General features: G+C 38.8%; 1 protein-coding gene across 4 annotated transcripts in view; it reads left to right on the top strand.

Moving 5' to 3' along the window:
- Positions 1–16,392, top strand: part of Zmym2 (zinc finger, MYM-type 2) — a 111,597-nt gene that overhangs the window by 81,277 nt on the left and 13,928 nt on the right. For 3 of the 4 annotated variants that reach the window (XM_013010028.1, XM_013010014.1, XM_013010021.1), the window contains 7 exons: positions 1,642–1,771; positions 3,733–3,848; positions 5,757–5,925; positions 9,094–9,219; positions 10,961–11,055; positions 13,993–14,161; positions 14,333–14,484. In XM_013010028.1, the coding sequence (XP_012865482.1) occupies positions 1,642–1,771; positions 3,733–3,848; positions 5,757–5,925; positions 9,094–9,219; positions 10,961–11,055; positions 13,993–14,161; positions 14,333–14,484 (957 nt within the window). The remainder of the gene's footprint in view (positions 1–1,641; positions 1,772–3,732; positions 3,849–5,756; positions 5,926–9,093; positions 9,220–10,960; positions 11,056–13,992; positions 14,162–14,332; positions 14,485–16,392) is intronic. The other variant, XM_013010037.1, reaches the window with a different exon arrangement.

Below are 16,392 nucleotides of genomic sequence, written 5' to 3'. Positions count from 1 at the left end.
TTCTTTCTTTCTTTCTTTCTTTCTTTCTTTCTTTCTTTCTTTCTTTCTTTCTTTCTTTCTTTCTTTCTTTCTTTCTTTCTTTCTTTCTTTCTTTCGCTGGTTCTAGGGCTTGAACGCATGGCCTGGGCACTGTCCTTGAGCCTCTTTGCACTGGAAACTAACTAGTAGTGCTCTACCACTTGAGCCACAGTACTACTTCCAGCTTTTTCTGAGTAGTTTTTTAGAGATGGAGTCTCATGGACTTTACCTGCCCAGGCTGTCTTCATACTGAGATCCTCAGTGTTCAGCCTCCTGTGTAGCTAAGATTACAGGAATGAGCCACTGGGACCCAGCTTCTTAGATCTTTCTTAATCTTTAACCATTATCACTGTGTACTAAAACCTTTGAAGGGTTACTACATGACAAGTGTAACTTTTAATGCTCTTGATTCTAACAAGGATATTGCCACAGTATACAATTGGAAGTGAATCCTCTACACAACTTTTTTTTTTTTTTTTTTTGCCAGTCTTGGGGCTTGAACTCGGGACTTGGGCATTGTTCTTGACTTCTTTTGCTCAAGGCTAGCACTCTATCACTTGACTTGAGCCACAGCACCACTTCCAGATTTTTCTGTTTATGTGGTACTGAGGAACTGAACCCCCAGCTTCATGCATGACAGGCAAGCCCTTTACCACTAAGTCATGTTCCCAGCCCACAACTTATTTTTTTGACAGCCTATGACAGCATCAAACATTTAATTGAAGAAAAAATGTTTCCCTAACTTATAAGTCACTGAGTATGTAGAGAAAACAGAACTATTAAAAACAGCGAATGAGCCGAGTGCCGGTGGCTCATGCCTGTAATCCTAGCTACTCAGGAGGCTGAGATCTGAGGATCGCAGTTCAAAGACAGCCTGGGCAGGAAAGGCCATGAGATTTTTTGTTGTTGTTGGATGTGGGGCTTGAACTCTAGGCCTAGGCACTGTCCATCAGCTCTTCAGCTCAAGGCGAGCAGCGTTCTACCACTGGAGCCACAGCGCCACTTCTGGCTTTTTCTGCTTATGTGGTGCTGAGAAATCAAACCCAGGGTCGCATGCATGCAAGGCAAGCACTTTGCCACAGAGCCACCATCCCAGCCCGGCCAAGAGACTCTTATCTCCAGTAAATAAACCACTCAGGAAACCTGAAGTGGCACTGTGGCTCAGGTGGTAGAGCATTAGCCTTGAGATGAAGAGCTGAGGGACAGCACCCAGGCCCAAAGTTCAAGCCCCATGAGTAACAAAAGAAAAAAAAAATACAACTGTGAATGACTAGAGAAGATTTTGATGATGTGAAGGAAGATGGTATTAGAAAGAGCCAAATTTTCATAGTTTAGCTTCATAACCTTTATTTGGTATGTAAAAGAGAATTGTATTTTTTAAAAACTTGCTTGCCTATGGTGTCTTTTGAATGAAACATAAATTTGTAGAATAAATAACCAGCCTAAGGCTAAGATTTACATTGATCCTCTATAGTTAAGACTGGTACACATAGCAATAACACAATTTGATATTACTTTTCTTGTCTGTGTGTTTCCTCCTTAAGCCTTAGAAACTATATATTCATAAGCATCAAGAAGTAATGGTAAGACTGTCAAAAAATGTTTCTTTTTGCTTCTTTGTAGGGTTCAGCACCACCCCCTTCTCCAACACCAAACAAAGAGATGAAGAACAAAGCGGTTCTTTGTAAACCTTTGACAATGACAAAAGCTACTTACTGTAAACCTCACATGCAGTCTAAATCTTCCCAAACAGGTAACTTAGGAAATTTTGCCTTATTGTTCCCTACCCTGTACCGTATTGGCTAAAAATGTATACTTCTGTTTTGTGACAGGCTACGGAATAGAATTGTTGGGTCATTTTCTTCTGATTTTTACTTATCTAACTTTGGCTGTTTTCTTGAATATTGCATATCATTTATGATCAGATAGTCTTTTATAAAGGCCAGAAAAGTAAATGTGTGGAAATGTATCAGTGAAATCCCTTCCTGTGTATAGAACTAATGTAAGCAAATTAAAAAAAAAAGAATTTAACCAGTGGTTTATGCTTATAATCCTAGATAATTGGGAGGCTGGGATTTGTGGATTGAAGTTCAAAGTTAGCTGGGGCAGGAAAGTCTGTGAGAAGTTTTTTTTTTTTTTTTTCCCTCTCTCTTTCCTGGTCTTGGGTTTTGAACTCTATGTCTGTGTGCTGTCTCTGGTCTCCTTTTGCTCAAGGCTAGCACTCTTTATCACTAGAGCCACAGTGCCACTTTCTAAATTTTTGTGATTAATAGAAGATAAGAGTCTCACAAATTCTCCTGCCTGGGCTGGTTTTGAACCATGATCCTCTGGGCCTGGATGCTCTTCAGCTCAAGGCCAGCACTCTACCACTTGAGCCACAGTGGCACTTCCATTTTTTTTTTTCTTTTTGCTTATGTGGTGCTGAGGAATCGAACCCAGGGCCTCATGCATGCAAGGCAAACGCTCTACCACTGAGCCGCCTTCCCAGCCCTCTACCTTCTTAGTAGCTAGGATTACTACAGGCATGAGCCACCAGAACCTAACTCAGCATCTGTGGACTTTTATCTCTTAACCACCAAAAAGCCAGAAGTGGAGCTGTGGCTTAAGTGGTAGAATGCGAGCCTTGTTAAATAAAAAGGCTCAGGGTCAGTACCCAGGACCCTCACACACATACATGCAAAAACACATAAAAAACTATCAAACATTTTCTTGAGATGGATGCTGGTGGCTCATGTCTATAATCCTAGCTACTCAGGAGCTTGAGATATGGAGGATCATGATTTGAAGCTATTTTGGGCAGTCAAATCCCAAAGACTCTTATCTCCAGTTAACCAGCAAAAAGGCTAGTAGGTGTCTCTTTTACAACCCCCCCCCCACACACACACACTGCAAGATTGGAAAGAGTGAAAGAGTACTTCTACTTGAGCCACAGCTTAACTTCTGGCTTTTGATGGTTGACTGGAGATAAATCTCACAGATTTTCTTATCCTGGCTAACTTCAAATTATGATCCCGTGAGTAGATAGGATGACAGGCATGAGCCACCTTAAAATTCTACTTGTACTCCCTAGGAAAAAGCAGCTTCTTTTATTTATTTATTTACTTTTTTGGTCCGGTCGTGGGGCCTGAACTCTGGGCCTGGGCGCTGTCCCTCAGCTCTTCAGCTCAAGGCTAGTGCTCTACCACTTGAGCCACAGCGCCACTTCGGGCTTTTTTCTTTTTGCTTATGTGGTGCTAAGGAATCGAACCCAGGGCCTCAGGCATGCAAGGCAAGCGCTCTACCACTGAGCCACCTTCCCAGCCTTTTTTTTTTTTTTTTTTGATGGTCATGGGGCTTGAACTCTGGTCCTGAATGCTGTCCTTCAGCTCTTCAGCTCAAGGCAAGTGTTCTACCACTTGAGCCACAGTGCCACTTCGGGTTTTCTGAGTGATCTATTGGAGATGAGAATCTGACGGACTTTCTTGGATTTTCCTGCCTGGGTTGGCTTTGAACCTCGATCCTCAAATCTCAGCCTCCTGAGTAGTTAGGATTATAGGCGTGAACCACCGGTGCTAGCTAATTTTTGCTGTTTTTAAGTAATCAAATCTTATAGTAACTAGAAATTTCCACTAAATGAGTACTGGGGTAGTTAAATTTTTCTGTGTTGCTTAGCTTTTTTTCAACACTGAACAATTATTTATGTACTGTTCCTGATATATTTATATTTGTTTTTAGATGAAAATTGGAAAACGGAATATGTCCCAGTGCCTATCCCTGTGCCTGTGTATGTCCCAGTTCCTATGCACATGTATAGCCAAAATATTCCTGTTCCTACTACAGTTCCTGTTCCTGTAAGTTGAAGTTTATTCTCTTCCATTTTTTAAACTCTATTCTAGGCACAGGGTGAGTTGCAGTTGCTAACTTAGTTTTTAGTGTAGATGGGGAGGCCATCCTTGGCTCTCTTCCCACTTAGATTTGGTTAAATCTCCATTAAGTCATGTTTTGTGTTTAATCAGTTCAATATTTATTCTTGATAGTTTAGCAAATATTTATATCTTCTCTGTGCATATTGTGGTTTATATTTAAGCTTATTTTCACAGGAAATATTTGAAGATAAAAGGATTAAAACAGAAGCATAGACTAGACTTTTATTTATTTTTATTTTTTTTTTATTTTTTTTTGGGGGGGGTCCAGTTGTGGGGCCTGAACTCTGGGCCTGGGCGCTGTCCCTCAGCTCTTCAGCTGAAGGCTAGCGCTCTACCACTTGAGCCACAGCGTCACTTCCAGCTTTTTTCTTTTTGCTTATGAGGTGCTGAGGAATTGAACCCAGGGCTTCATGCATGCAAGGCAAGCGCTCTACCACTGAGCCACCTTTCCAGCCCTAGACTTTTATTTAAAACAATTTTAGCTGGTTGGCTTGGCGACTCATACGTGTAATTTTAGCTACTCAGGAGACTGAGATCTGAAGATCATGGTTCAAAGCCAGCCTATGCAGGAAAGTCCTTAAGACTCTACCTCTAATTAACCACCAAAAATCTAGAATTAGAGCAAGTAGTAGAGCACTAGCCTTGAATACAAAAAAACTCAGGGATAGTGCCCACGCCCTGAGTTCAAGCCCCAGGCCCAGCATGCATGCACATACCTATGTGTTTATGTGCACATTCATGTGCTTGCACACACATGTGTGCCCGTGCATGCGCGCACGCACACACACACACACACACACTTTTCTACCCAAACCTGAATTTTATCCCAAATTACTTGTAATACTTTGAACACTATGTACAATCTTAGATATTACATTCACCTGGAAGAAAGAAATATTTCAAATTTTATTTTCCGGCTGCCAGTGGCACTCACCTCTAATCCTAGCTGTTCAGGAGGCTGAGATCTGAGGATTTTGGCTCAAAGTTACTCACGGCAGAAAATCCAGAAGTCTTTTTTTTTTTTTTTTGGTTAGTCATGGTGCTTCAACTCAGGGCACTGTCCCTGAGCTTTATTGTACAAGGCTAGTGTCCTACTACTTTGAGCCATAGTACCACTTCCGGGTTTCTGGGAGTTAAGTGGAGATAAGAGTCTCATGGACTTTCCTGCTCAGACCTGCTTCCAACTGCTATCCTCAGATCTCAGCCTTGTGAATAGCTAGGATTATAGGCCTGAGCCACCCGTGCCCAGTCAGGATCCTTTTATCTCAGTTAACCACCCAAAAAAACTGGAAGTGGAACCAAGGCTCCATAGTAGGGTACTGGCCTTGAGCACACAAGCTCAGTGACTTGTGAGGGCCCAGTTCAAGTCTAGGACTAGAAAAAAAGAAACAAACAACATCATCAAACAAACCAACATCGTTAAAAAAAAACCTTATTTTCTCTCAGCTTTGTTGTTGTTGTTGGTGGTTATGGGGCTTGAACTCAGGGCCTGGACACACCACCCCTTCTAATTTTCTGGCAGTTAATTGGAGATAAAAAGAGCCTCATGGACTTTCCTGTCCAGGCTGGCTCTGAACTGCACACAGATCTCAGCCTCCTTAGTCGCAAGGGTTACAGGTGTGAGCCAGCAGCTCCCATCTTCAACTTTTATTTCAAAAAGTAATAACCTATATCCATTTTGGGCTTTCTTTGTTAGACTTCACATCTTAGTTTATGTTCTTTCCTAGGCTTTAAAAAAATGTGATATAAATAAACCATGTATCAGTAATTATTTACTTGGGAGAATATCTTTTATTGTGCAGTAACCTAACACTAAATAATTTGATTAATTAGGTGCCCGTTCCTGTTTTTCTGCCTGCTCCATTGGATAGCACTGAGAAGATGCCTGCAGCAATTGAGCTAAAAAGCAAAGTTTCTTCAGATCCTCTTGATACAGATTTGCTTACAATGTCAGATATGATGACTGAAAATGAGGAGAAAACAGAGTCACCCAACATCAACAGTGAGCTACACTTTGTCAATGAGCATATCATTTTGTGTGTGTGTGTGTGTGTGTGTGCGCGCGCGCGCGCGCATTCATGTGAGCATGCATTGTGATTATTACAGTATTCCAGATATATTTTGATGTTTATGATATTGGTATAAAGGCAATTACTATAATAAAAATGTTTTTTTTTGTTTTTTTTTTTTTAAGTGTTTTTTTTTTGCCGGTCGTGGGGCCTGAACTCTGGGCCTGGGCGCTGTCCCTCAGCTCTTCAGCTCAAGGATAGTGCTCTACCACTTGAGCCACAGTACCACTTCCAGCTTTTTCTGCTTATGTGGTGCTGAGGAATCGAACCCAGGGCAAGCACTCTACCACTGAGCCACTTTCCCAGCCCCTAAAAATGTTTTTTGTATTATGAGGTCCACACTATATCTACCAGGTATCCTCTAATACCAAGCCTGATGACCAAAGCAATGATTTTGTGTGCTCCTTGTTTTTGTGTTTGTTCTGAGACAGGGGCTTGCTATGTTGCTGGGGGGCTTGAACTCAGGGCCTATACACTGTCCTTGAGCTTTTGCTCAAGGCTAGCACTCTACCACTTGAGCTACAGCACCACTTCTGGGTTACTCTGTTTATATGGTACTCAAGAATTGAACCTAGGCCTTCATGCATGCTAGGCAAGCATGCCACTAAACCACATTGCCAGACCCTTAGGCTTGTCTTGAACTCATGGTTAAGTGCTCTTCCTGTCTCAGTCTTCTGAGTATGTGAAGAATGCAACCACCGTACTTGACTTACTCATCCTGTTTTAGTTGTAATAGAATTTCATTCCCAAAATCAACTCAGAATTACTCTTTTAACACAGACATAAAACACAGTAACAGATATAAAACTGTCTTTAGACATGATTCAGATTTTCTTTTTAGAATAATTTCCAAGTGAGTATTATTTATTATGTTAAATAATTTTCATATATATGCCAGAATTTATCTTAACCTTAGTTGGTACATTGCTTGCTAGATGGTATACGATGATTCTAAATGAGCGTGTTGTAGATGTTTCTAAATTTATTTATTTCTTCTTGTCTTGTGCTCCAGAATTTCATTTCGTTCATGAGCTGCCTTTATCCTAGAGGACAGGTGTTCTCTATGTATTTCATAGTTATACTAATATTAAGTATTTAGCAAAGGTTATGAAAGTAATTTGATGGGTTGTAAACTTGTTTAAAATTTAACTGTGACGTGGAAGCAAGGCATGGTGGCATATATATGTCACCTCATCATTCTGGAGATTGGGGCAGGAATATTGTAAATTTGAAGCAAATCTGGGGCTGTATACAAGAACCCTCTCTGAAGACGGACACCGGTGGCTCACACCTGTAATCCTAGGTACTGAGGAGGCTGAGATATGAGGATCATGGTTCAAAGCCAGCCAGGGCAGAAAAGTCCGTGAGACTCTTATCTCCAGTTAACCACCAGAAAACGGGTACTGTGGCTCAAGCGATAGCCCCCAAGCCCAGAGTTCAAGCTCTATGAACGACCAAAAAAAAAAAAAAAAAAAAACCCTATCTCAAAGGAAAAGAAGGGCCAGGTATAAGTGACTCATGCCTATAATCCTAGTTAACCACCAAAAAGCCAGAGTGACGCTGTGGTAGAGCACTATCCTCAAGCACAAAAAGCTCAGAGACAGTGCCTAGGCCCTGAGTTTAAGCCCAGTGACTGGGGCAGACACACACACACACACACACACACACACACACACACACACACAACAACAAAAACCCACCAAAGTAATGGTGTGTCTGTTTGTCTGTGACTGGATTGGTTACATCACTTTGTATGTGATAGGCAAACATTGTATCATTGAGCTATAATCCCAGTTCCCCAGTTTTCCTCCAAAAAAGAAATATAACAGGGAGGAAAATATCATAAATCCTTCATAGAAGGTGTAATCATTTTTTCTAAAATATTTGTATTCAGTTTGTATGAATGTGTGTCTATTTCTATATCTTCTACAATTGCCCTTTAGTATACTAAAGTGCATTACTGTGTTTACAACAAAAATGTAAAGCAGCTGATTGAAATTTTAGCCATTAATTGTAAATAAATGTATATTCAGTGATTTTAGACATTAATTGTAAGTAAGTATATATTGAGTGATAGAGATTCTTAGGTCAAAACTCGAGGGTTTTATTTTATTTTTTTGGTCCGGTCGTGGGCCTGAACTCTGGGCCTGGGCACTGTCCCTCAGCTCTTCACTTCAAGGCTAGTGCTCTACCACTTGAGTCACAGCGCCACTTCCGGCTTTTTTTTTCTGTTTCTGTGGTGCTGAGGAATTGAACCCAGGGCCTCATGCATGCAAGGCAAGCGCTCTACCACTGAGTCCCCTTCCCAGCCCACGAAACTCGAGGGTTTTAAAACTAGAATTATTTGTCCTCATCAGTTAATCTCTAACAAGATTGTCCCTTTAGAATTATTCTACATATTGGGCCAAGTGTGTTGGTACACACATATAATTCATGGTATGAAGCAGACCCCTGGTGGAGGATGAGTGAAATCTGGTCCTGAAGGAAAAATGTGATACTCTATTAAAATAAAAAATAACTGAACAATAAAGTTTGGTTATGGCTTAAGTCATAGAGTATTTACCTAGCATGTGTGCTAGTACTACCCATCTTCCTTCCTCCCACCAAAAAAAAGAAGAAAGAAGAGAAAGGAATATGAATTATTTTACTATCACAGCATACTTATTTTAGAAGAGTCAGTCAAAATTTATATAGTGTTAACATGTTTGTTTTTTGTTTTTGCCTGTCCTGGGGCTTGACCTCAGGGCCTGAGCACTGTCCCTGAGCTTCTTTTGCTCAAGGCTAGCACTCTACCATTTGAGCTACAGTGCCACTTCTGGCTTTTTCCATTTATGTGGTACTGAGGAATAGAACCAAGAACTGCCTGTATGCTAGGCAATACTCTACCACTAATCCACATTCCCAGCCCAGGTTAATACTTTTTATGTACTTAAAAGATTATCTAATTAAAATTATGAAGTTTATGGTAATTTACAGATAGCTGCATCCTTCTTTCTTTCATGACAAAGGTATTCTCTTATTGTATTTATACCTAAATAATTTCCTTTTGGCAGATTTAAAACAATATTTTGGTTTCTAATAAAATTATGAATTGATTACAGATGTGATTATTGAAACTGACATAATTGGTTCAGATCTCATGAAGAACTCAGACCAAGAAACACAGTCCAATATGCCTGATGTGCCATATGAACCAGATTTGGATATTGAAATAGATTTTCCCAGAGGTAATCAAAATATTTTGTTACTTTAATCTACTTAGGGAGTCTTAACTATACTTAAAATGTTCATGTCATTGCCTATTATGTTCATACTTGTATTTTCTTTTTTTTTTTTTTTTTTTTTTTGGTCCAGTTGTGGGGCCTGAACTCTGGGCCTGGGCACTGTCCCTCAGCCTTCAGCTCAAGGCTAGCGCTCTACCACTTGAGCCACAGCGCCACTTCCGGCTTTTTTCTTTTTGCTTATGTGGTGCTGAGGAATCAGACACAGGGCCTCAAGCATGCAAGGCAAACACTCTACCACTGAGCCACCTTCCCAGCCCCATACTTGTATTTTCTTATGTGTGTGAGAGAATATGTATATGGAAAATATATTTATCTATATATTTAATATATGTATATGAACAGATACTAGAGATGTGCTTTAGCACTGAGATCCGTATCTACAATTCTGTTTTTTCTTTTTCCCCAAATAAAATAATAGTTATTTTCTACAATAAAGCATAGGATTGAGTAACAGGAATATAAGACAAACTCCTTTGAACTTTAAAAACAAACAAATAACACCAAACCCTCAAAAACCTTAGCCTTATGCCATGGCTTATATCTACAATCCTAGCTACTTGGGAGGCATACATTAAGATGATCGTGTGCCCATGGTAAGAAATTCACTACAAAAAGTTTTGAAATAGAGAAAAAATAATATATAGTCTAGGAATGTGGCTTTAGTGGTAGAGTGCTTGCCTAGTATGCATGAAGCCCTGGGTTAGATTCCTCAGTACCACATAAACAGAAAAAGCAGAAAGTGGCACTGTGGCTCAGGTGGTAGAGTGCTAGCCTTGAGCAAAAGAAGTTTAGGGACAGTGCTCAGGCCCTAAGTTCAAGCCCAGGCAAAACAAAAAACAAAACCAACCCCCCCCCCCGAAATAATTATTTATTTTTAAATTTAAAAGCATTTATGGCATTCATAATAATTAAAGAATATTTTCAGGTGTTAGTAAAAAAAATGTGCTCCAGTTTCATTATTTTGTTGAACTGTGAATGGCTGTGGAGCACATGAAAATATAAGACATTGTTTCAGGAAGATTTAGTAAATTGAGCTAGACTTGGCACTACTATCCTTTCTTTTCTTTTTCCCTTCCCCTTCCTTCCTTCTTTCCTTTTTATATTGGAGATAAGTCTCACGGACTTTTCCTGCCCCGGCTGGTTTTGAACCATGATCCTCAGATCTCAGCCTCCTGAGTAGCTAGGATTACAGGTGTGAGCTACCAGCACCAGGCACTGCTACCCTTTAGATCTTCACAACCCTTTAGGATGTTTTTTGTGGGGGGTCGTAGTTGGATGTTGAGCTCAGGGTTTTGTACTTCTTAGTCAGTTCTATCACTTGAGCTATACCACTAACCCTTTTAGTTTTAATTTTTTTTTTAAAGGAGGTCATGCTTTTTTCTCTCCTTCAGAATAGCTGAGATTATTTTTGTGAACAACCACATTTATATCTAAATTGTATAACTGAATTTCAAATTGTAATAAATTTCCTTATTCTACATATTTCCTCTAAAATTCTGTATTGGTATTTGCCATATATATGGTGTTTTTGGAGTCTGAATAGATTTATTAGCACTCACAGACTTTCGTAGGTACAGTAAGACATGAACTTCCTCGCCAGGCATGTTATCCTGCTTAAGTATGAATGTTAGATAAAGCTGTACTGTTATATTTGAACTAAAACTTTTTCTGATTTAATTGTCAGCTGCTGAGGAGCTTGATATGGAAAATGAGTTTTTATTACCACCTGTATTTGGGGAAGAATATGAAGAACAGCCCAGACCTCGGTCTAAAAAAAAGGTACAAAATTCATTCTTATGGTATTTTCTTAATGTCTGTATATACCAGTAACCCAACGGAACAAAGATGCAGCAAGGATTTGTTGTGCCTAAGTATATGAGAAGATAGTTTTTTATATTGGAAAATACTTAAGTCTTGAACTGTGCTTGAACCATGACATTTAATTTTTCTTTAAAATTTATCTTGAGATAAACTCAAAATAGAGAGTACTTGCTAAGAACTGTATTTTCTGATCTAGGCATGTAGGACCCTGATACTTTGAGTCAATAGAGCAAGGAGAGGGAGGGAGGGACAGAGAGAGAGAGAGACAGAAACACAAGGGAGTGATTTTAATTTTCACTGATTTTTGTTAGCTTTTTGTGCCTGTCCCAGGGCTTGTTACTCAGTACCTAGGCGCTGTCCCTGAGCTTTAGCTCTGTGGCCCCTGAGCACAGCTGCTCTTCTAGCCTTTTTTGTTGTTGCTTTTTGGTGCTTAATTGGAGTTAAGAGACTTAGACTTTTTTTGTCTCAGATGGCTTCAAACTATGATCCTCAGATCTCAGCCTCCTGAGTAGGCATTATTTTTAATGAGAGACCAACAAGGAAATAAAGGTACACAGTTTAATAATATCTGGTCTCTTTTAAGCATGTCAGCATAAAACATGTAAGAGCACTTATTAGATCAAATATAAATGTATTAGTAGTTGTAATTGTCTTATTATTCCATCAGCAACTTTCTGTTTTTGATTTCCAACATAAGGCAAGATCTAAAGGCACTATAAGAAAGATGGCTTTGAGAAATTTACCCCCAAAGAAAGAAAACTGAAAAAGAAGTACTTGGAATAGGATGAAGGTGAACTCTTATTTGACACCATACAAAGTAATTAATTAAATGGGTCATAGACCTAAATGTAACAGCTAAAAGTACAAACTTTCGTGAAAAAGTCTTCATGGTTCTATGATAGGCATACTTTTCTTAGCTAGAAAACCTACAATTTGAAAAGGAAAGAAGGATAATAGACAGGTACCAGTGGCTCACACCTGAAATACTAGCTCTACTCAAGAGGCTGAGCATCATGGTTCAAATCCAGCTCAGGCAGGAAAAGTCTGAGAGATTCATCTCCAGTTAACCACAAAAAGCCGGAAGTGGAGCTGGCTCTCAAGTGGTAGGGGACTAGCCTTTGAGCAAAATTACTCAGTGACTGTACCCAGGCCCCTAATTCAAGCATATATCATAATATATCAAAAATCAGAACAATGCCACCAAAAAATGGAAAGTGTGATAGCACACATGCATATAATTCTATTTGGAGGATGTTAAGCTTAGGGTCAGCCTGAGCTAAACAGTGAGATCCAGGAGCTAGAGATGTCGCTTAGCTGTAGAATGCTTTTTGGCATGTGCCAGTTCCTGTAGTACCACCAAAACAAAACAAAAAATGGTCATTCTTTATAAGAGTTGTTCAAAATTTCCTGCATTAATATTAGAGTTCTTTTATTCTAGATTGTTAGATTAATATTTTTAATCATTTTCAATATATTCACTATTGCTTTAATGTATGAAGTGCTTTGTGTAGAAACATGACAATCTAGGAGTTGCATTTCATGAAATGTTCTAAGTAACTATTGTCAGATTTGTTAATACTAGGTAGCTTTTGTTTTGTTTTGTTTTGTTTTGTTGGCTGTGGGGCTTGAACTTGGGGCCTGGGCACTGTCCCTCAGCTCTTCAGCTCAAGGCTAGTGCTCTACCACTTGAGCCACAGAGGCACTTGTTTTCTGGTGGTTTATTGGAGATAAGAGTCTCCTGGAGTTTCCTGCCCCAGCTAGCTTCACAATCCTCAAATCTCAGCCTTCTGAGTAGCTAGGATTATAGGCGTGAGCCACAGGCACCTGGCTGGTTTTTTAATTTTTTTTATTGTTACCATAAAGGTGATATATAGAGGGGTTGCGGTTACATAAGTCAGGTAATGAGTACATTTCTTTTTGAACAGTGTCACCTCTTCTTTCATTTTCTCCCAGTCTTTCTTCCTCCCAACTCTCCTCCCCCATACATTGAATGGTTCTTTTTCAACATAGTGTCTAGTGAGTATCACTGCTGCATTTGTTCACCCTTTGTCCCACCATTTCTATGCTCCTCTTTACCCTCCCCCAAACAGATAAACTTACAAGTAAGACAAAAGGTACAGATATCAAAAACAGAGACAAAGGAGAAAACAACAACAAAAAGAACAAAACAACAAAAAGTCTTATTTTTCCATTTCTTGATTTTATCTATTTTTTTAGTTTTTATCAGTAGTGACCTGGGGCTGTGCATTGTCTCTGAGCTTTTTTGCTCAAGACTAGTGCCACTTCTAGTTTTCTGGTTGTTAATTGGAGATAAAAAGTTTTACTGACTTTCCTGCCCTGGCCTGGCTTTGAACTGTTATCCTCAGATCTCAGCCTCCTGAGTAGTGAGGATTTTAAGCGTGAGCCATCGTGGTTGGAGATAAACATCATTTTATATGCACATAGCTCTTGAGCCTTTGTGATCCTCCCCTAAGAAAGTCCTCCTTTAACCTCACTGTGTGAATGTCTAGAGTTATGTATAATTTATCTTTTACCATCCATTGTGTTTATTTATAGGCACATTCTAGTTATCACAAATGAGGGAAACCATGCAACCTATGTTTCTTTGGATCTGGCTTACTTCAGTTAACATAATTTTTTCCATTTCCGTGTGAATGGTACAATATTATTCTAATGGAGACATAAAATTCCATTAGTGTATATATACCACATTTTCTTGATCCATTCGTCTGCTGAGGGACATCTGGGTTAATTACATATCTTGGCTATTATACTGGCTAGTTTTAAAGCAAGTAAATATATTTCTTTTTAATTTGCCTTTGTTGAGTGATGGTTTATATAAAGTCATAAAGTACTGTTGTGTTAAGCAAGAATTTACAATAATTTTTTTAATAGGGAGCCAAGAGGAAAGCTATATCAGGATACCAGTCTCATGATGATAGTTCTGACAACTCAGAATGCAGCTTTCCTTTCAAATATTCATATGGTGTAAATGCATGGAAGCACTGGGTCAAAACTAGGCAACTTGATGAAGATCTTCTGGTACTAGATGAGTTAAAATCTTGTAAGTGTTTTGATTGCTTTTTATTAAGACCTATTTAAAAGGTTCTGTTTTTACCTTTAATTTTTAAAATTGTAATTATAGCTTACAACATCTGAACTGCCTTGATTTAAAATACTTAAAAGAATAACTTAGATAAGACATAGTAATAATGATTATTTTATTTCCTTTTAGCTAAATCAGTAAAGTTAAAAGAAGATTTACTCTCTCATACCACAGCTGAGCTTAACTATGGGTTAGCCCATTTTGTCAATGAGATCCGAAGACCAAATGGGGAGAATTATGCACCTGACAGTATCTATTATCTTTGTCTTGGAATTCAGGAGGTTGGTATTTTGATGGTTGCTTTCAAGGATAATTTGAATTTAAAAAAATCACTGTGGTAGTATTAGGAAAGAAAATTGTACCTGTAGAAGATTAAGAATAGTTTGCTGAAACTTAGAGCTTATTAAGAAAGAGAAGAATTTGTTCTACTTGTTAACATTAGAATATTTTAAAGGATTTTCATTGGTACTTTTTTTTTTTTGGTACTTTTTGTTTCTATAACACAGTACATATATTCTTAAAACATCAAAGTTCTTCAGAACCATACCAAAATCACGATGGCTTTCTAGTGGTTAATTGGAGATGAGTATTTTTTTTTTTTGCCGGGGGAGAGGGCAGGTCAGTGCTTTGGCACTGTCCCTGAACTATTTGCTCAAGTCTAGCACATTATCACTTTGAGCCACAGCTCCACTTCCAGTTTTATGATAGTTAATTGGAGATAAGAGTAGAGTCTCACCGACTTTCTTGCCCAGGATGACTACATCATTCTCAGATCTCAGCCTCCTGAGTAGATAGGCTTGAGGTATAAGCCACTAGTGCCTGGCTTTGTGTTTGTTTGTTTGTTTTTAATTATAAACAACTTTAAAAGTATCCAAAGCCCAGTGCAAATATATCTAAAATATACTCCAAAAATCAGCACTATAATATTACTTCAAGTGTGTGTACAGAAATAGAAGCTATTTTTGGAAGAGTTGTACATGTTGCATTAATTGGTTATGTTCACATTGGAAACTAGAAATAAGATAATGCTAAAAAGTATGTGAGTCAAGTGCTGGTGGCTCACCCCTGTAATCATAGCTACTCAGGAGGCTGAGATCTGAGGGTTGAGGTTTGAAGCCAGGCTGAACAAAAAAGTCTGTGAGATTCCTATCTCCAAAAAACTACAGTACTTGGAAAAATCCAGAAGGTGCTGTGGCTTAAGTAGGTAGAGCACTAGCCTTGAACACAGAAAGGCTCACGGATAGTGCCCAGGCTCTTGAGTTAGACCTAGGATGGGGAGGGTGTGAGGAGGGGAGCGTGATTTTCTTAGATATATACATCTGTAGAATAACTGATTCTTTTAATTATAAAGGTTAGAGCTTGTGAATGTACATAGGAGTAATTAGCTACTTCTTCTGTACCTTGGGAAATTAAACATAATTTTGAGTGTTTAACTGTTACTATATATGAAATAGAAAGGTTTGTTTTTTCTCCTTCACAAATAAATTAATGTATTTTCTTTCTGATTTTGAAGAAGGAATGATGTTCATTGTCCAATATTTATATAATATGGAAGCTTTTGAAGAAGAGTGTTACCTGAAATCAAATTCTTACATTAATTAGCCATAAGTATCATACTCATGTGTTCATTCCATCATATACTACCTTATGTATGTAAACATGTGCTCTTGCTACCAAATTTATCACCACCAGAACTGTGGATGCTTTTTTTCCCTACCACATTATTGTTAGTCTCATGTATCTACTTTTTTGTTTTTTTCTTATTGAAAATGGTGGAAGATAAAAAGTTTCCTTTTCAACACTCAATCTTATTGATTCTCCTAAAGTACTGATAACACTGTATTTTTCTGAGATAAGATTCCTGGGAAAGTTTTATTGAATCATAAGAAAAGTGTTTTTGTTTGTTTGGTCATGGGCTTGAACTCAGGGCCTGGGCATTGTCCCTGAACTGTTTCACTCATGGCTAGTGTGCTACCATTTTGAGCCACAGCACTACTTCTGGTTTTCTGGTGGTTGATTGGAGGAGATAAACGTCTCATGGACATTCCTGCCTGGACTGGCTTTGAACCTCGGTGTTCAGATCTCAGCCTCCTGAGGAGTGCCTAGGATTACAGGTGTGAGCCACCAGTGCCTGGTTTATTTTTGATTTTTAAAGCTAGCACCAGATTGCTTTCTAAAAGGACTAAAGA

This window comes from Dipodomys ordii, unplaced genomic scaffold (assembly GCF_000151885.1).
Source record: "Dipodomys ordii isolate 6190 unplaced genomic scaffold, Dord_2.0 Scaffold1, whole genome shotgun sequence".
Taxonomy (NCBI): domain Eukaryota; kingdom Metazoa; phylum Chordata; class Mammalia; order Rodentia; family Heteromyidae; genus Dipodomys; species Dipodomys ordii.
The sequence above is the reverse complement of the archived record's forward strand: the minus strand, read 5'-3'. Positions and strand labels throughout refer to the sequence as shown.